This window comes from Otolemur garnettii, unplaced genomic scaffold, assembly GCF_000181295.1.
Source record: "Otolemur garnettii isolate 467f Iridium unplaced genomic scaffold, OtoGar3 scaffold00013, whole genome shotgun sequence".
NCBI lineage: Eukaryota > Metazoa > Chordata > Mammalia > Primates > Galagidae > Otolemur > Otolemur garnettii.
This window is the reverse complement of record NW_003852408.1, coordinates 5122295-5139704: the sequence shown is the minus strand read 5'-3', so window position 1 is coordinate 5139704 and position 17410 is coordinate 5122295. Positions and strand designations below refer to the sequence as shown.

Below are 17410 nucleotides of genomic sequence, written 5' to 3'. Positions count from 1 at the left end.
GCCTTGTTAGAGAGGCAGCCTCTTTCTACAATCTGTGAATCAACATCTGCTGGTTTTAAACTTTTCTTCTGCAGCTTCCTCACCTCCCTCAGCCTTCATAAAATTGAAGAGGGCTAGGGTCTTACTGTGGATCAGCTTTTGCCTTAAGGAAACGTGGTCACAGGTTTGATCTAGCCAGACCAGGGAAACTTTCTCCACATCAACAATAAGACTGCCTCACTTTCTTGTCATTTATTTGTTGTTTGGAGCAGCACTTTTAACTTCTTCACGTTCACAACCGAACTAGCTGTTTGGTGGGAAAGGCCTAGATTTTGGTCTGTGTTGGTTTTTGTCATACATTCCTCAGTAAGCTCAATCGTTTCTAGCTTTTGATTAAAAGTGAGAGATGTATGATTTTTCCTTTCACTTGAACACTTAGATCTTTGTAGGGTTATTAACTGGCCTAATCTCAGTATTGTTGTCTCATAATGTAGAGAAGCTCTCCAAGAAGGAGAGAGATGGGGAACCAGCCAGTATGTGAAGCAGTGAGAACACAATCGGTGTGGATGGCCCCAAATACTGACAATAGTAACATCGAAGTTCGCTGATCACAGAGTAAGGTAAATAATAGTGAAAACATTTGAAATATTGAGAGAATGACTCACATGTAACACAGAGACGCTAAATAAGCACATTCTGTTGGGAAAAATGGCACCAATAGACGTGCTCGACTCAGGGTTGCCTCAAACCTTCCCCTGTGAAAAGCACAGAACCATGGAGGGCAGTGGCACAGAAGCACTGAAGCAGGTGCATCTGGGGTTACAATACGGGATGTTTTAACTTGTGATCAACATTTGACTTTTTACACAAGAAACCACTATTATTTCCCAAACCATATGGAACACAGGTAGGGGCCACTTACAACCTTTGCTTCTCTCCCCAAAGAGCTAATAGAGTTCTGAATGTGTTTAGGTTGAACTCTATGAAATTGCCTTTATTTGATCATTTTTGATCATTAAAAAGGACAATTTCATATGGTAAGACTTAGTAATACTTGTTCTAGAAATAATTACGGAATGAATGGGACCATATTTAAAACTTAGTGGTACACATATTTAAAACCTAGTCTTAGTGGTACACATATGTTTACTTACATACACACACACACATACATGTATATATCTATGCACAAATATATATATGTATGTATATATATACACATATATGTATGTATGTGCTGATGGAGTTATTCAGAATTAAGGTTATTTAGAAAAAAAGTTTCAGTTTCAAATTTTTGAGTGGATTCCAGCACTAAACAGCTCTATTAATTTAGTGGCTTTCAGACACAATATTTTCAAAAAACAAATAAATGTAACCACCTTTTTCTTCCAGGGAAATAACTGCAGCTAAAAGATCATAAATTCTTTTTTTTTTTTTTTTTTGCAGTTTTTTGGCCGGGGCTGGGATTGAACCCGCCACCTCCGGCATATGGGACTGGTGCCCAACCCTTTTGAGCCACAGGCGCCAACCTAAAAGATCATAAATTCTTAAGTCTCAACTTAATAAATAGTGAATTTCTTTGGAAGAATATACTTAACGATAATATTGCAATACTGAAGATCGCCATTAGTAAAAGATAATCTCTGTTTTCTAAGTGCTTACCATATGCCAGGTACTAAACATTCACATGTAATAATTCATTGAATCCTTGCTTTAATCCTATAAAATATATTGTCCTCATTTTTCACATGAGGAAATTGAGGCCTGAAGAAGGGAAGTCATTTGTTGATGATTATATAACAAGCAATGGTGGGAACGGTGTCAGGCTCAGGCAGTCTGGCTTCAAGTCCTGCTTTTATTTTATTTTTATTTATTGATCTTTTTTGAGACAGAGTCCCACTATGTCACCCTTGGAAGAGTGCTATGGCATCACAGCTCACAGCAACCTCAACTCTTGGGCTCAAGCGATTCTCTTGCCTTAGCCTCCCAGGTAGCTGGCACAACAGGCGCCCACCACAACACCTGGCTATTTTTTGTTGCAGTTGGTCATTGTTGTTTAGCTGGCTCAGGCTGGGTTTGAACCCACCAGCCTTGGTGCATGTGGTCAGCACCGTGACCACTGTGCTATGCTGAGCCACAAATCCTGCTTTTAGGTACCACAAAAATTCTAATTAATAAAAATATACTTATTTTTAAAATTAAAATAAACTAGAAAGCATTTATCCTTGAGAAAGGTACAGCATCTGGTAATAATTGGGAGTTACATAAAGTTGAATAGAATATACTTTAGGCTTAGAGACCTGCACTTTTAGTTCTTTTATAAGGAACTCAAAATGATTCTGAATTATAGTTCTGCAGTTTCCTGCATTAAAACTGGAATGTATAGCACTGGAATGTAGGAATTTTGTGAAAGGTAAAAGAATGATAGCTCATATAACACATGCTAAGAGCCCTTATTAATTATGTTTGGTAGTTTCTTTAATACTCAAAAATTAGGAAGTTATACAAGAGTTACATAAGCAGAGACTATGTGGGCTGCTTAACTGAGTATAGTAATCAACAAATTGATGTATATCTTAAGCTTATATGCATGTATATAATGAATATTACATAACAGACATCGTGCATACACATATACAATGTGCTTGGTAATGGAATTTGTCTTAATTTACATCTCTGAAATACCGAGTTTTTGCAGTAAATGAAAAATAATGTGATTTCTTCTAAGTTTGGATGAGAAGGGTATTCTGCTTTACGTTTCTGGGCTTTTGTTAGATTGGCAGGGAAGTCATTAAGTTAGATTTTATGTTGTTCAAATGACAACTTTTTGCAAGTATCTTAAAGGAAGATTATTTATCATCTCTCAAGTCTAAATTTTAGGAAATATAATTTTCTTTCTGCTAATAAAATAATCAAAGCATATCCTTTGGTTTAGGAAAATATCAGAAACAGAACAGCAATAAAGTTTTCTTAGATATGGATTTAGGAGCCTAATATATTAATTTGAATCATTCGAAACCTGGGAAGAAATTTTGGACAGGTGATCCTGGGTGTTACCTATGCTGGGTTTGGAGGGACGCGCTGAGGCTGAGGTGATAGGGCAATGGAGGTTTACAGTTTTCGTGTCCAACCTTCCTGAACTGCTTTAGTTCCCATCATTTCCCTTAATTGCATTCTGAGGCTCATCAGGGTTTACTTGGGATGGCAACACGTGAAACACTTTGTTGTTTTTGTTGCTGCTTGTACTTTAGACAGAGTCCTCCAAAGGTCAAACTAGACTAGTGCTCAAGTTCAGATGGAGGGATAAGAAGCGGAAAGCAACGTTACCTTCTTGCACGCGGTGATCGAGCCACCCAGGCTGCTTCCCGAGCTGCGGTGGCCTCTGCCCTGCTGCGGATCTGAAACTTCATGCATCAGTGGCGACTCCAAGGTGCTGTTTGTGCCCCCAACACAAAAGAGAACACATTGCAGTGAGTCGCCCGTTCACTTAGAAATGAATGAATGAGTCATGACACAGTTGATCAAAAATCACCTTTCCAGAGTGCATTAAACACTGCAAATCCCGCTGTGGAAATTGGCATTTCTTTGTTGGATACACTTTGGGAATTGGTGGAACCGCTACAGAGGATCCCATTGTGAATTTAAAACTGCCACCTGATGCCCTCCACAGTTCCTCAGTGGATACAGTGTCATTTGTCTGACTTCCAACTGTGTTGGCATCCTTCCGTAAGCAGGCCGTTTCAGCACGCTAATAAAGCCTTCTCAATTGCCATGTTACTTCAACTCTGCCAATACTGACACACAATAAAATACTTACTGTATTTTTTAAAGTGAAGAGGAATGATGGAACCATCAAAAATGAGCACTTGAGAGGATGCTGGTCAACCCTTTCCATCACTGTGACTGAAGACAGTCCCTTCGGGTCTCTGCTCCCACCTTTTAGACTCATCCCCCTCCTCCTATCTCTGCCAAATCTTGGTGGACTTCACTGAGGAGAGGGCTATATAAATATTTTAAAATTATTTCTACATCTTCAAAAAGTGGTAAAATTAAAATTATTAACATACCTGCTTCTTATGATATGATTGGAAATTTAAAATGGAGCCACATTTAAATACAGAAAGACCTCCAAATCTTTTAAGCATTTTTCAATAATTCTCTTTTGGAAATACAATAATTTGGAATTTAAAGATGTATTGATATATGAAGTCCACATGTTTGATTTTTGTTGTTGACCACAAAGAGTATGTATAATGCATTAATGTACATTTTTAGAGTATGATCTAATAGTTCTGAAAATATAATTTTCAATGTAAGATGCTGATTTTTTTTCTAACCAACGTATAGCTCTCATGTTTCAAGCTCGGAACTGGTTAATTTTTATTGCAATTAGCCGTAAGTTCAATAGTGCATTAGTGCAGTTTGTTGGTATTTCCATTATTAATTATTAGAAGTGACATTTTGGAAAATGATTACTGATGTAGGTACGTAACAAATCATAGATTCGGGCAAAATTTGCACAGAATAATTTATGTAAAGTCTGTTCTGTTTTAAATTTTCATATATTATTTTCTGACTACTTGTTACCTGGAGGATTAGAATGAGCCTAATCTAAATGAAAGGATAACATTCATGTTATCTTTGCTTAACTGGGAAAGAGAGAGAGAGAGAGAAATAGAGAGAGAGAGAGAAGAAAGGAAGGAAGGAGAGAGACGAATGGAGAAGGGCAGGAGAGAGAGAGAGAGAAAGAGACAGAGAGAGAGAAGAAAGGAAGGAAGGAGAGAGACGAAGGGAGAAGGGCAGGAGAGAGAGAGAAGAAGGAAGCAAGGAAGAGAAGGAAATCAGCTCTGTTTCCTGGCCACCAGTCCCCACCTGCTGTGCCACCTGGCCTTTCTGAGTCTCAGTCTCTTCATTTATAAATGAATGCTGAGAATGAAGTCTGTGGTTCCCTCATAGCTCTGGAAGTCACTTGCAACGTATCAGCGAGGGCTTGAGTTTCCAGTCCCTGCTTTTACAGAATTCTGATTGTGTGGAGTCTGTAACCTTTTAAGGGGCCATTTACCCCAGACCCACGTTCAGATGTTCCTCCGAATGCCCTCTTGGCCACAGGACAATTTAATTTTTACCCAAAGGCCAAACAGCTACTGTTGTTAGGTTTCAAATACTTTACATGTGGAAGATAAGACCACAGGCCAAGCTGACTTTCGTCGATAATGACCTGGACTCTGAGTACTACAGTACTTTTTACATATCCCCAAATTTAAAAACAGTTCAACTTGTCTAGTAGAAGGAAGACATAACACTGTAACTTTGTAATGAAAGTCCTTTGGCTTCTAAGATTCCTGTGATAGCCTAGTTGGAAACAGAGGTTTGAGGTTTGAAGGTTTGAAGAATTTGAAGGTTTTATTGCTTCCCACTTGTTCTAATGCTGAGCCTCTATAGATTATTAAATAAATTTAACCCTGTTTATACACACTATGTATTTGCTTATTATGAAAATAAAATGGGGAATTAGAGTCGCAGAGTGAGACAAAGATCGAAGCATTATTTAACAAGTGTGGTGCAACTCCTCTGTACCAAGGCTCAGAACAAATGCATCTTCTCACGCCAGAAGCACATCATACAGGAGGTGTTATCACCATGATTAACATCTAGTCTCCAAAAAAAGGAGCAGGGTTATCTTTTAAATCTTGTGACATGGGTATGAATTTTCAGTAGGTGACTTTTCAACATGGTTCAATCTGTTCTCGTGCCTTTGGGATGGGGCTGGGATTTTGAGAGTATTTGCAAAGATGCTGTGTGTGGTCTCTGAGAAGCAGAATATTTGCTACTACAGGATGAGGGAGAGACGGCAGTGACATGAAGCTCACGCATTTATTAAAATGAGCTCAAATTGACATTAAAAGAACTGCTGTCAAGACACAGCGCACATTTATAGCTCGCTCCCTATGGGTAAGGCTGTGAGTTCTTCCCTGGGACATTTTCCCTTGATTTTGACAAGTGTTGACAATATTTATTAAGCACACCCTGTCAGATTGGTTTCTTGCTGAAACTGTTAAATGTGTTTCGATGAGGACTTAGATTAAGGCGGGGAAGAAGGTAGTGGCTAGTGGCTTTAAACTAGCCTTCTGGGATAGAAAGCAGCCTTCTTTGTGGAAAAATTTTTATATATAAATAAATGAGATGCTGAGTTGCCACTGTGCTGCTATCATCAATGATTATGCAGCGTGAATAACTAGGTCACCATCTAGAGTGAAAAGGGCTTAGGGGCTATTCAGTTATTTCCCCAGAGAGAGAAGTGTCTAGTTACTGGAAACTGAGTTGTTTACATATATTGGTACTCAAAGTTTGGTCCACGAACCAGCAGCACTGGTATCACGTGGGAGTGTGCTGGACATTAGCAACACTGGTCCCTCCCTGTAACTACTGAATCAGAATCTGCACCTCCTTATTAAACACAGGTTATTTGTGTACCCATTGAAGTTGGAGAAGCACTTATCCAACATACTATATTGATTATACCTCTCGTTTGCTCTCTGCAGTTGGGATTATTCTTCCTTGTCCCTCTTCTCCCTTCTTGATAATTTCTACTCCACTCTTTGGGTCTCAGCCTATACATAACCTCTGGTATCTCTCTCTCCCATCCCCTGCCAAGGAGGTCACTCTCCTCTCTGACATAGCCCCAGTGCTGTGTGCGTGCGTGCATGTACACACACACTCTCTCTCTCTCACACACACACACTCCTACCTCTCTCTCTCTCACACACACACACACACTCCTACCTCTCTCCCACTACCATATTCCTGGCCTCACCCCAAGCCAGCAAACGAGAGAGACGCCCTCCTTCTGTGTTCTAACAGCATCCTGAGCCATATCTTGTTATAGCACTTGTCAAAAACATTTGTCTGTCTCCCCTGTAGGTTGTAAGTTCTGAAAGAGCAGGGCCCACTTAGGACCTAGGATGGTGGTCGGCAGTGATAGGATCTCAACAAGCTTTTACTGAGGTGGTTCATTCTCATCTTTCTTCCTGGTTAACCTCCAATGATTAGGCACAAATAAGCGTTTGAATTTAATTCTAATCTTTCTGCAGTGGTGACAGATGGTAGGATAAGCCACATCTGAGAAGATAATTTAAAGAATTTCCCAGGATAGATGTAATGAAAGGAGGTCCTGCTGAGCTGGTTGATAGGATGTTGAGTAAACAGAGTATGAGGTTAAATATTTTTAACTGATTCTAAAGGATAAGATTTGCTCTTATCTTCTCTCTACTCAAAAAATGCTGTTGGTAAAATGTAGCAATTATCTCTCATTTGATGGCCACAATCCTATTAACAGCATCGACTCTTGAGCTTTAGACTAAATCCTTTAATCTCAATACTGGAAAAAAATTAAAAGTCAGATTTAACGGAAGAAATCTTGAGCAAGGAACTGAAATGCTCTCATTTAAAATCAATTTAATTACAAACTTTAACCAAGGGTTGTAATTATGTAGAAGGTTTTAAAATATAGCTTTACACAGTTCAAAACTGAAGTTCGCTCAGTGAATGTCCTTATCTTGCCCTCATCCGAAGGGATTTATTTACCTGTTCACATGTTTAGATCATTCATGCAAAAACGGATTTGTTCTAACAATCACAGGATGTGTTAGTGTGTGCTACCTTCATCTTCTGATCCCTCTGTTGATAAAGACTCTTTCCTTGATTAAACTTTATTCGGGCTCCTCTGAGCTGTTTCTCCAACCAGGCCTGGACCTTGGTCTGCTGAACTCAGTTTTAGAAAAGAATCCTCTGAAGTCAGTTTGGGAAAGAATCTTCCCCCCTTAACACGTGATCAGCTCCCCCCACTTGTGATATTTTAGGCCGTAGTCTATCTTTAGCAAGAATACTGTTAGGCCAATTTCATAAAGATCCCCCTACTCTTAACATCTTCTGTTAATAATTTTCCACCCACTGGCTTCACGCCGCCTGTTGGTTCTGAATCTTCACTTGTCCCTGTCGTATCTGGAGTAGAGCTCAGACCTATGCTGGTGTCTCTCTCCCCTACTGCGGTAGTTTGCATAAAGTCTGTCTTATCATTTTTTTTATTTGTGTGAATTTATGGAATACATGAAATATCTTACTATGTTTCTTGCCATTTTCAACAAGTATCCAGTGCAATTCTTTTCTCTTCCATATGTACTTCTCTGGCTTCATCCCTTAGGTAAGAACCTTATGTGTCTTTTTTTTTTTTTAATTTTTTTCTTTTGTAGTTTGGAGACATCATGTCATCCTTGCAAATTTGATATGTCACCAACTCATCACTAGCTGAAAGACCGATAAAGTCCTCATTCATTCTCTAGACTTTTAGTTAATGTATTATAAAAAACAATTATCAAAACCTTGAAAATGTTTAAAAACAACCATTGTAGATCCTGTTTCAATATGCAAGGGATGGCTGAGTAACAATAAAGTGAATTCCAGATTTTTCCATCCCATAGACCAGTAAAATAAAAATAATGACAACAACAATAATGTTATAAAGTGACTAGCTTCTTACTTTCCCAAGTAAGGAGAGTTAAAAAAAATCCCTCAGTACCTTCACTTTGATTGCTATTCTTCAAAGAAAGAATATTAGAACAAAGCAACAAAAACTATGATTTATTATCTAAGAATGAAGAATATCTCTTTTTCAAAAAAAATAGCTAACAAACTTTGGGTACAATCTGTGTGAAGTATTGATTAATGCCAGTAAAAAGAATATAACAGGGCATTCATTATTAATTATAAAATAAGTGACTTACTCTTCGTACAAAAGCATGGCCTCAAAATAGTTGTACCCAATTCAATCTTGGCTATTATAAAAGATAAAGAAATGAAAACATGATTACAGTATTGTTACTTCATTTGGGATATAATTTATAAATATCAACAGCTGATTAATTCCTTATTTTCAGAACTAGTTGTGCTAGAATCTTGAAAACTGAGAAATTATATTGAATATTGTTCAATTAAAAGTTTTTTATTCAGGTAACTATAAATCTATCATTTATACCCTGTGAAACATGAAAGCTCATCTTAAACAGACACTATGTGAAATAACTGGATTACAGTAGAAAATATAATTAAATAGTAAACCTTCTAACATAAGAAACATTTTATACTTTCAAACAGAATACTATTGGTAACTATTATACATACGTAAAATAAAATAACATTCTTTTAACACTCTTCTGGGTCAGATACCGTGCTTTGTAAATTCATATATTCTTTCTCATTAATGAGATGATGGCAGGTAATATCCTCACGGATTTAATCTCTACTATATGCATTTATAAACTTGTAACTTAAAAAGCTGTTTCACAATCTCAGGCTGTACCAAAACCCCTCCTTTAACCCCTTGTTCAGAAAAAGGATCAAGACCCAATGGCTTAGCTTGGTTCTTCCTTGTTTAAAATGAGGGAAAGCTTTTCAAAGCATGACATATAAATGGTGTGTGTAACAACATTATTTTAGTATAAGATAGACAGTACAAATAACCTCCACTAAATGAATTTTGCACGAATGCCTCCCTATTTATACATGAATGCCACTGGATACTACAGATGTATTTATTCTTAAACATGTTTGTCTCTGAAAATGTTTTAGTTCTATATTTTTGAATATTCAAAACACATCATGCACGCCACTGCATTCCCCTGCATCCAGACTTTAGTTAAGATGCATTCAGAGCATGTGGTACGGTAACTCCTTCATCTCCCTCCACTTCTGCTCTTCCCCCAAACCACTCAGGCAGGAGCCTCACTCTGTTATACACTGTTATTCTGGTATGTTATTTTCTAAGAAAAATTTATCATAATTTAACACATATTATTTAATACTTAGCCCCTTATGGTGTACTTTATAGAATCATTTAATTGTACCCATTTTATAGATGAGAAGTTGAGGATCAATGAGGTTAACATATAAGGTTATGTAGCTGCTAAATGATAGACCTGAGATTGGATCTGCTGCTCTTAACATGATGCCATGTTATTTTTTACTAATTATTTGCTTCTATGACCATGACATCTAAATAGGTTTAAATATAGCTAGGTCCCAGTGCTCTGGCATCCAAAAAAAATAAGTTCAAATTTCCATTCTACAACTTACTAAATGGATAAAATTGGACCTGTTTTTCAAACCACCCCTTAGTTTCTTCATTCGTAGAATTCAGATGATAACAGAAGGTGAATGTGGTGGCTGCATGACAGAGCACCCGGCACAAGTAAGCACTTAGTATCAAACTGAGAAGTACCCTACGCATGGTAAGCCTGTAAAGTTATTTCCTCTTACGCGTTTCCTCGGTAGGGATGAAGCACATCTGCTGATTTTTGACTATGATCATGATGCTTTAAATAATAAAGTCTTTTCTAACTTCAAGGAAACAAAGAAGTCATTGGATTAGCCTAAGACTATATCACGATAGTGATAGTTTCATATTTCATATTCACTACATAGTTTCATATTTATCAACATAGGAAAATACTGGCGTCATGAAAGCAAATCTCTAAAGTTTATGAGTCCTCACTAATCTGACACGGGTGAAAATTTGAAATGGAAGTGTTTGTAGAGAAAAGTAGTTGTGTTGCTAAAATTATACTTTAATTGGCAAATGTTAGTAAGATTAATATATATGTGTAGAATTATTTTTTCCTTTGTATATGTATATATACATACATATAAAATACCTTAGGAAAAAAATAATTCTACACATATATTATATTATATATATACATATACACATGTATTATATTTTATTATATATATATATATATTTTTTTTTTCCCCTCTGTGCTCTGTTTGCCCTGCTAAGGACATGCTTGGTTAATCCTTCCTTGGAGAGATTCCGGGAAGAAGGCATCTGTGGACACTCCACTCACAAAATGCAAACCCTCGTCATGGATTTGAATTAAGGAAATGTTACCTGAGGGAAGAAATGGGATGGGAGCCTGGCTCGAGCCATGCATGTTGATCATTTTTATTTAAAGGCTGTTATAAAAGACTATGAAAAGATTGTTATATAAAACTTGTATAGTAAGGAAAGGAGAGATAGGAAATGTCAGTGTGTGTGAAGAACATGGAAGGGCCACCGCATTCCATGTGTCTGGTGATTGTTGTGCAGAGTGTAGATTTTAACGAATCTTCATTGATAAGTAAGTGAAAGCACAAATTTTGCTGGCCTCTCAAATTAGGAAAACATATATTCTTCTGTTGATCAAAATAGCGTGTGTTATATTTAGATGGTGCTTCTGGGAGCATAAATTCATGTGCCTTTTCTGAAAAAACATCTGGCCAGTCTTTCTTCACGACTCTTAGCCACACACGCCTATTATCCACCAATGTCTTTTACTAATAATCTATTTTAGAGGACAGACACCGAACAAAAGATTTATATACTGAGATATTTAAATCCTCATTTTCAATAGAATAAACTGAAAAATTGTAATTTGTTCACCAATCGGTACGTGGTGGAGCTAGTATGCAGACATGGAGATGCTGGCCTCTCCTTGGAAATACCACGGGAAAATGCCCCATGTTGAATGAACCCAGCTGAGTACAACTGTTACGGTGGGCAATTCTTCACAGTTGCATCCTTTTGAAATACAAGACTGAACAGGTGATTTCTGTACTTAAAAATTTTCTGCAAGCAAAACTGTAAGTCCATGCCATAGATAAGGCCCTGCAGGCACCAGCTCCCTGCTGCCTGTGACCATGACTCTTGCCTTCTCCCTTCCTCACGCCACCTTAGCCACACAGGCTCCTTTGCTATGTCTGGAATAGTCTGGGCTCAGTGGTGGTCTTACTCTAGTAGTGGCCTCCTCTGCCTGGTCATCTGCACATCTCAGGTCTATTTCAAGTACCTCCTTTTTAGTAAGGCATCGCCCGACCACCCTATATAGAATTGCCACCCAGACTTCCCTAGCTCTGGCTTCCCAGTCTCTCCTACCTTGGTTGATTTTTCTCAGTATCAGTACGATGTCTTAACATTGTGTACAATGTAGCTATTTCCTATGTTTATTATTTATTATGTATCTCCCTTCCCTGACTGGCCTCTCCTCATGCCTACAGGTTGTAAACGTCATGAAGGTCATTATCATTGTTGGTTTCTGATGATGTATTTCTAGTCCAAGAATAATGCCTGGCATATAATAAGGATTTCAGTTCAACTAACTTGAACTTAGTTTTTTTTTTTTGAATGCCAAAGTCCTGGGACCAGGCTATATTTAAATTCATTTAGATGTCATGGTCATAGAAGAAAATAATCAGAAAGAATGTTACAGGTCACAGTAGAAACTAATATTTTTTAATAGAATCAATGAGTTGGTTAAATATATACATGGTTTCATATGTACAGAAATGTATAACTGTTAATAGCAGTTATCTTTGGGTAATGGGGTTACTAGTGACATCTTCCTTTTTATTAAAACTGTCATATTTTTCATATATTTAGCATATATTATTTTGTGACCAAGAAAAGGCCTTTATTATAAAATGAGTGATATGAAGATCTTTGGAATTCTAATCCTTATGAGAAAACTAGGAAATGCAAACGTCTATTTTACTTACGGTCTGGAAGAAATTCCTCAATTATTAAATATGTTTTCCTTGTAAATCAAATGAAATTTGGAATCTTAACATAGAGGTTACTGCTTTAGTGATGAGGTCTCATGGGTCCCACCAAAGATAACAGATAGTCCAGCTGCCACAGTAAAGGGGACTGATGTGATTGGTCAAAGGGCAAAACCAGCAGAGCAGCAAACACTGCTTTAAACCAAAGGACCTGGTTTAAACTTCCCCTGGAAATAGAGTTAATGCTGCCTGAGAAGAGTGTGTCATCAAAGGATAATTGTCTCCGAGTCTATAGCTTGCCTCCTTCATATCTCTGGGGGATGAAGCTGTTAAATTATTTCATAATTGTCTATGCTGAAAGCTGGTGAAATGAAATTCACTTGGACAATTCTATGGAGCACTTCAGTGGCTCTGAATAATGAAACTTTACTCGATCAACAGCCAAAGCTCTTGGAGGCTGCTGCATGGAGTTTCTGGCATAGTTTAAAACAACAACAACAGCACACCATAAATATGGGTCCCCTTAAAAGGAGTATCTCCTGATATGTATAAGAACGGCCCATACCAATGGATTCATTTTTCTTTAATTACCTTAATGGACTCGAAACTGTTATCGAGTTCTTTACTGGGTATATGGGAGTACGTTATATTTAAATTCCCAAAGACTGTAGAGATTTTCAAGAAAAACTAAACATTCAGCATGTTGGAATATGATTTTTAAATATTCTTTTAGAAAGGCTTGGAAAGATAACCGTGCCCAGGTGGTTTCTGCTCTGAGACGTTTTTGCAAGCATACTAAGGTTTAATCTGTAGCTCTTGTAAGGTACCTGGAGTGTCTGTTACTACAGTTAAAGATAATTTCCCCATCGTTCAAGTAACTCAACTCCCTAGTTTTGAACACATACTCATTTTATAACTCTAAAAAGCACAGCTTGTTAAATGTCAAAAAGTTATAGATAAAAATAGAATAAACTCAAAATAGAGGTAGTTTTATATCCGAAACATTCAGCAACGAGCATATAAACAGAACAATCTGGCAGCTATATTGGCCTGTGTAGTATTAAAATAGTTTAAATTAGCTGCCAACTCTTGAAAACTGGAAGAATGTACCAATAAAAAAGGAGATTAAGTTTCTGTCTTTTCTAGAAAAATTGGTCAATCAGGTTACCCCAGGCAGGAACTGGTGAACTTGACATCCCTCTAAAGCATCCCTTGGGGGTCTATTGCTCTCATTTTTATGATATAGATCAGCCTGGAGAATATTTGTCTATGGGACCCCCAGATAAGGAACATCACAGACGTTTTTCTCTCACATTTACTTATCTCAGGTTTGTTTCGTTTTATTTAGCTTTTGTGTTTTGCAAAGTTATTTGTCTTTGTCTTTTGGAAGATTTTATTGGGAGAAGTTTCAGGTTCACAGCAAATTAAAGAGGAAGGCGCAGATTTCCCATCTCCCCCACCTGCCTCCTTCACCCACAGACTGCCCCCAATCAAACGGGTGCATTTATCAAATTACTGAGCAAGCTGTAGTCCCTCAAGGCCCATTGTTTACACCAGGATTTGTTCTTGATGTTCAATGTATGGGTTTGGAAAAATATAATGACCGACACCCACCATTACAGGATCAGAGTATTTTCACTGCATGTTCTGTCTCTCCAACCCTCCCTCACTCACCTTAGATTCTTAGAATTATATAACCAAACTGTACCATGAATTAGCTTTGCTTTTATTTATATTTTTATATTTTCATTACATTTTGAAATAGAGCACTTTGAAACAAAATTTTATCAGGGTTTAAGGAGGTGAAGAGGGTTTTGTTTTCTACTACCACACAGAAGACTTCACAATCTATCCAGCAAGCTGACAAAAACCTGGATTGTTTTGTTCCTCTTGGAAGGTGTCTGTCAAAATCTCAGTTTAGTAACTATATGCAGTATCTCTACCTGTCCCTGTTAATGTGTATCCTTTTAAGGCACATTTGTACCTATCCTGAAGGAGGAGAGGTTTTAAAATTTATCTGGGGTTGAATTTTAACCTTTATTATTTAGTTCTTGATGCAAAAGAATATCTGATTCACTAGTAAACTCTAGAAAATACTCAGTGCAATGCCTGCCAGTTAGATAGAGCTCAATAAATGTGGTGGGGTCAATAGTGGCACCACAGGAAAAATCTTGTGAGTTCCCTTTAAGTCAGTCAGGGACTAACAAAGATGGTCTTCAAAGTCTCAGTCCTGCCCGTGTCTGGCACGTGTCTGTTGTAAAGATAAGGTTGACATAACAAAAAAAGTGAGCAATGTTATGGAGATTCTCTCTGGGGATTCTTAGTCCAAATTTTCCAAAGGTCTTAGAACCAGTGGGGTTGATTGCAGGGGTCCTCAAACTTTTTAAACAGGGGGCCAGTTGACTGTCTCTCAGACTGTTGGGGGGCCGGACTGCAGGCCCCCGGACGAGTTGGCTGCTAAACAGGACAGGCAGCGGTGGCAAAAATACTCGGCGGGCTGGATACTAGTGCAGGCCCCATGTGGCCCTTGGGCCATAGTTTGAGGACGCCTGCCTTAGAGTCATTTGTTCTAGAAGAGGGTAGCAGGACCTTGAAAGAACAAGGCACAGAAGGGCTAAAATTTGATAGTAAAGGAGAAGTAAGGCTTGCAGCACAATTTTCTGTCTGATAAAAGTATCCTCAACCAGAAAGCCTGCAGTATCTGGGTCAAAACCTGAAAGTTGAGATCCCAGGGAACTCATGGGATCCTGGATCGTAACAGGAGTCCCTCACCAAGACGTGGCTTTAAAATCCCCTGGATCCCACACCCCACAACCAACCTGGATTCCTGGGAGTGTCTCCTGGCAGGCAAGGCAGCAGAGAGGCAGGTGGGAGAGTTTGGTTCAACCACCCACATGGCTGATGGAGAGGACCACACCCACAAGAAAGGGGTCACAAACACCAGCAGATGTGGAGAAGAAGCAAGAGAGAAGGGTGGGGGGAGAAAAGAAATAGAAGTTTTAGTATTATTTAAGAGGAAAGACAGATTCACAGCAGGGTGTCTTTAAAAAGAACAAAGTAGCTAGATGGTGAGGTTGTCACGATTTTTAAAAAACTTGGGGGAAAGGGTTTAAAGTTTGCAACATAGTATGTCTTTGAGCAGCCTCTGTCATGGGTACTAGGCTGGATTTGCGTCTGGAATTGAGCTTCACCATCTTGGATGCATCAGAAGGTAATTTACATCTTGTAGATGAAACTTTCAGGGCCTTTTGATCTGTTTTCTGCATTCCTATAGGTGAGAAACACTTTGTGCCTCTAATGCTTACTATTTTAATACAGAGACAGCAGTCAGCCAACAGGTGTTTAGGGATAATTATTCCGGCAGCTTTTCATTCCTTGTAGTTAAAGTTTCTGTACGGTGCTTACCTGTAAGGCACGCTCTGGTCCCTTTTATCAATGCAAATAAATAGTGTATCACTTCAAACTGCAAAAGCTAAAAAGCCACAATAACTATGAAAAAGGAACCCAATAATATCAATGTACATAGGAGCAATCAGTGATCACAAAGCCATCAGTGAAACTCTCTCTGCATCTTGTTGCCTGGTGGTTAGCTGCTGGTAAGTCATTAGAATTTGATAAAGTGTTACTGTGTGAATAAAGAAACCAGAGAAGAACTAAAGAAGTGAAATATAATACCAGAGATAACAAGGCAGGAAAAATCTGGTGTAGGGGCAGAGGGAGAATAAGCAACCATCTGTGGGCACTTAAGATGATCCCCAGCGTAAATCCCTCACTAAGGTTTACAGTGCTCTCCAGGAAAGTCTCTCACGTTTTCTTTAGGTTTGCTCTTAGAAAATCCATATTTATTGGCAGCATTGTAAATAGATTCCTTTTTAAAATTTCCCTTTTTGTTTGTGACTCATGGAGAAATGTGGTTTATGTCAGCGTTCTGATTTATATTCAGCAAACGTGCTAAATTCATTTATTTAGTCTAATCATAGAGTGTTTATCTGCAGATTATCTCAGATTTTCCATGATTACAATCAAGTAAATCTCAAAGGCTGAGAATTTTTGTTTTTTCTTTCCCAAATGTTTCATTTTTGGTTTCCCATTATCATTTTACTACATTGTCTGGGATCTTCAGGGAGTGGTAAGTAGAGTCGTGTAAGAACCCTTAAAGTCACACCACCATGCACTATACTGGATATGGGGTTTTTGGTAGGTATTATTTATTAAGTTAAGGGATTTCTTGCCTATTTTTATCTTCCTAGTGCCTTTCTCTGTTCAGTGTGACAAGTTTTTGCATTTTATCAAATGTCTGTCTGCCTTTATTGAAATAACCATATGGTTTTTCTCCTTTGGATTTTCAATTTGATTGATTATGATACTTGATTTTCGAATGTGAAAGCAGTCTAGAATCCCTTTTTTACATGTGGTGGGACCCAGCACACTAATATTTTGGTTGGTGGTTTCTCCCTCTAAGATCATGACTCAGATTTGCTGTATTTCCTTCCTTCCCCTGTCACATTGGTGTCAAAATTATGCCAAATTATGCAAAATTATGCTCTTTTTCTGTTTTCTAGGAGAGTTTGTGAGCTAATGGGGTTGTCTCGTTATCAATAGTGTCTGGCAGAACTTTCCACCAAAGCCATCTTGGAGTGATATTTTTCTTTTGGAATGTTTTGATCACAGAATCAAATCTTTAATATTTATGGACTATTCGGGGTTTTGGTTTCTTCTTTAGTTACTTTTGTAAGTTGTATTTTTACTTAACATTGCCCCTTGTATCTGAATCTTACTTTTACGTATCAGCGTAACATTTGTATATTATAATTTTGTTTGTAGTAACAGTAGTGATGTTCAC

General features: G+C 37.9%; 1 protein-coding gene across 1 annotated transcript in view; it reads right to left on the bottom strand.

Moving 5' to 3' along the window:
- The window catches only part of SPHKAP (SPHK1 interactor, AKAP domain containing), a 149432-nt gene extending 133969 nt beyond the window's left edge, over positions 1-15463 (bottom strand). Inside the window, exons 1-2 of the mRNA XM_012802109.2 lie at positions 15387-15463; positions 3307-3412 (exon numbers count right to left, since the gene is read on the bottom strand). Coding sequence (XP_012657563.2) covers positions 3307-3412; positions 15387-15463 — 183 coding nt within the window. The remainder of the gene's footprint in view (positions 1-3306; positions 3413-15386) is intronic.
- Between the last annotated feature and the right edge of the window lie 1947 nt (positions 15464-17410).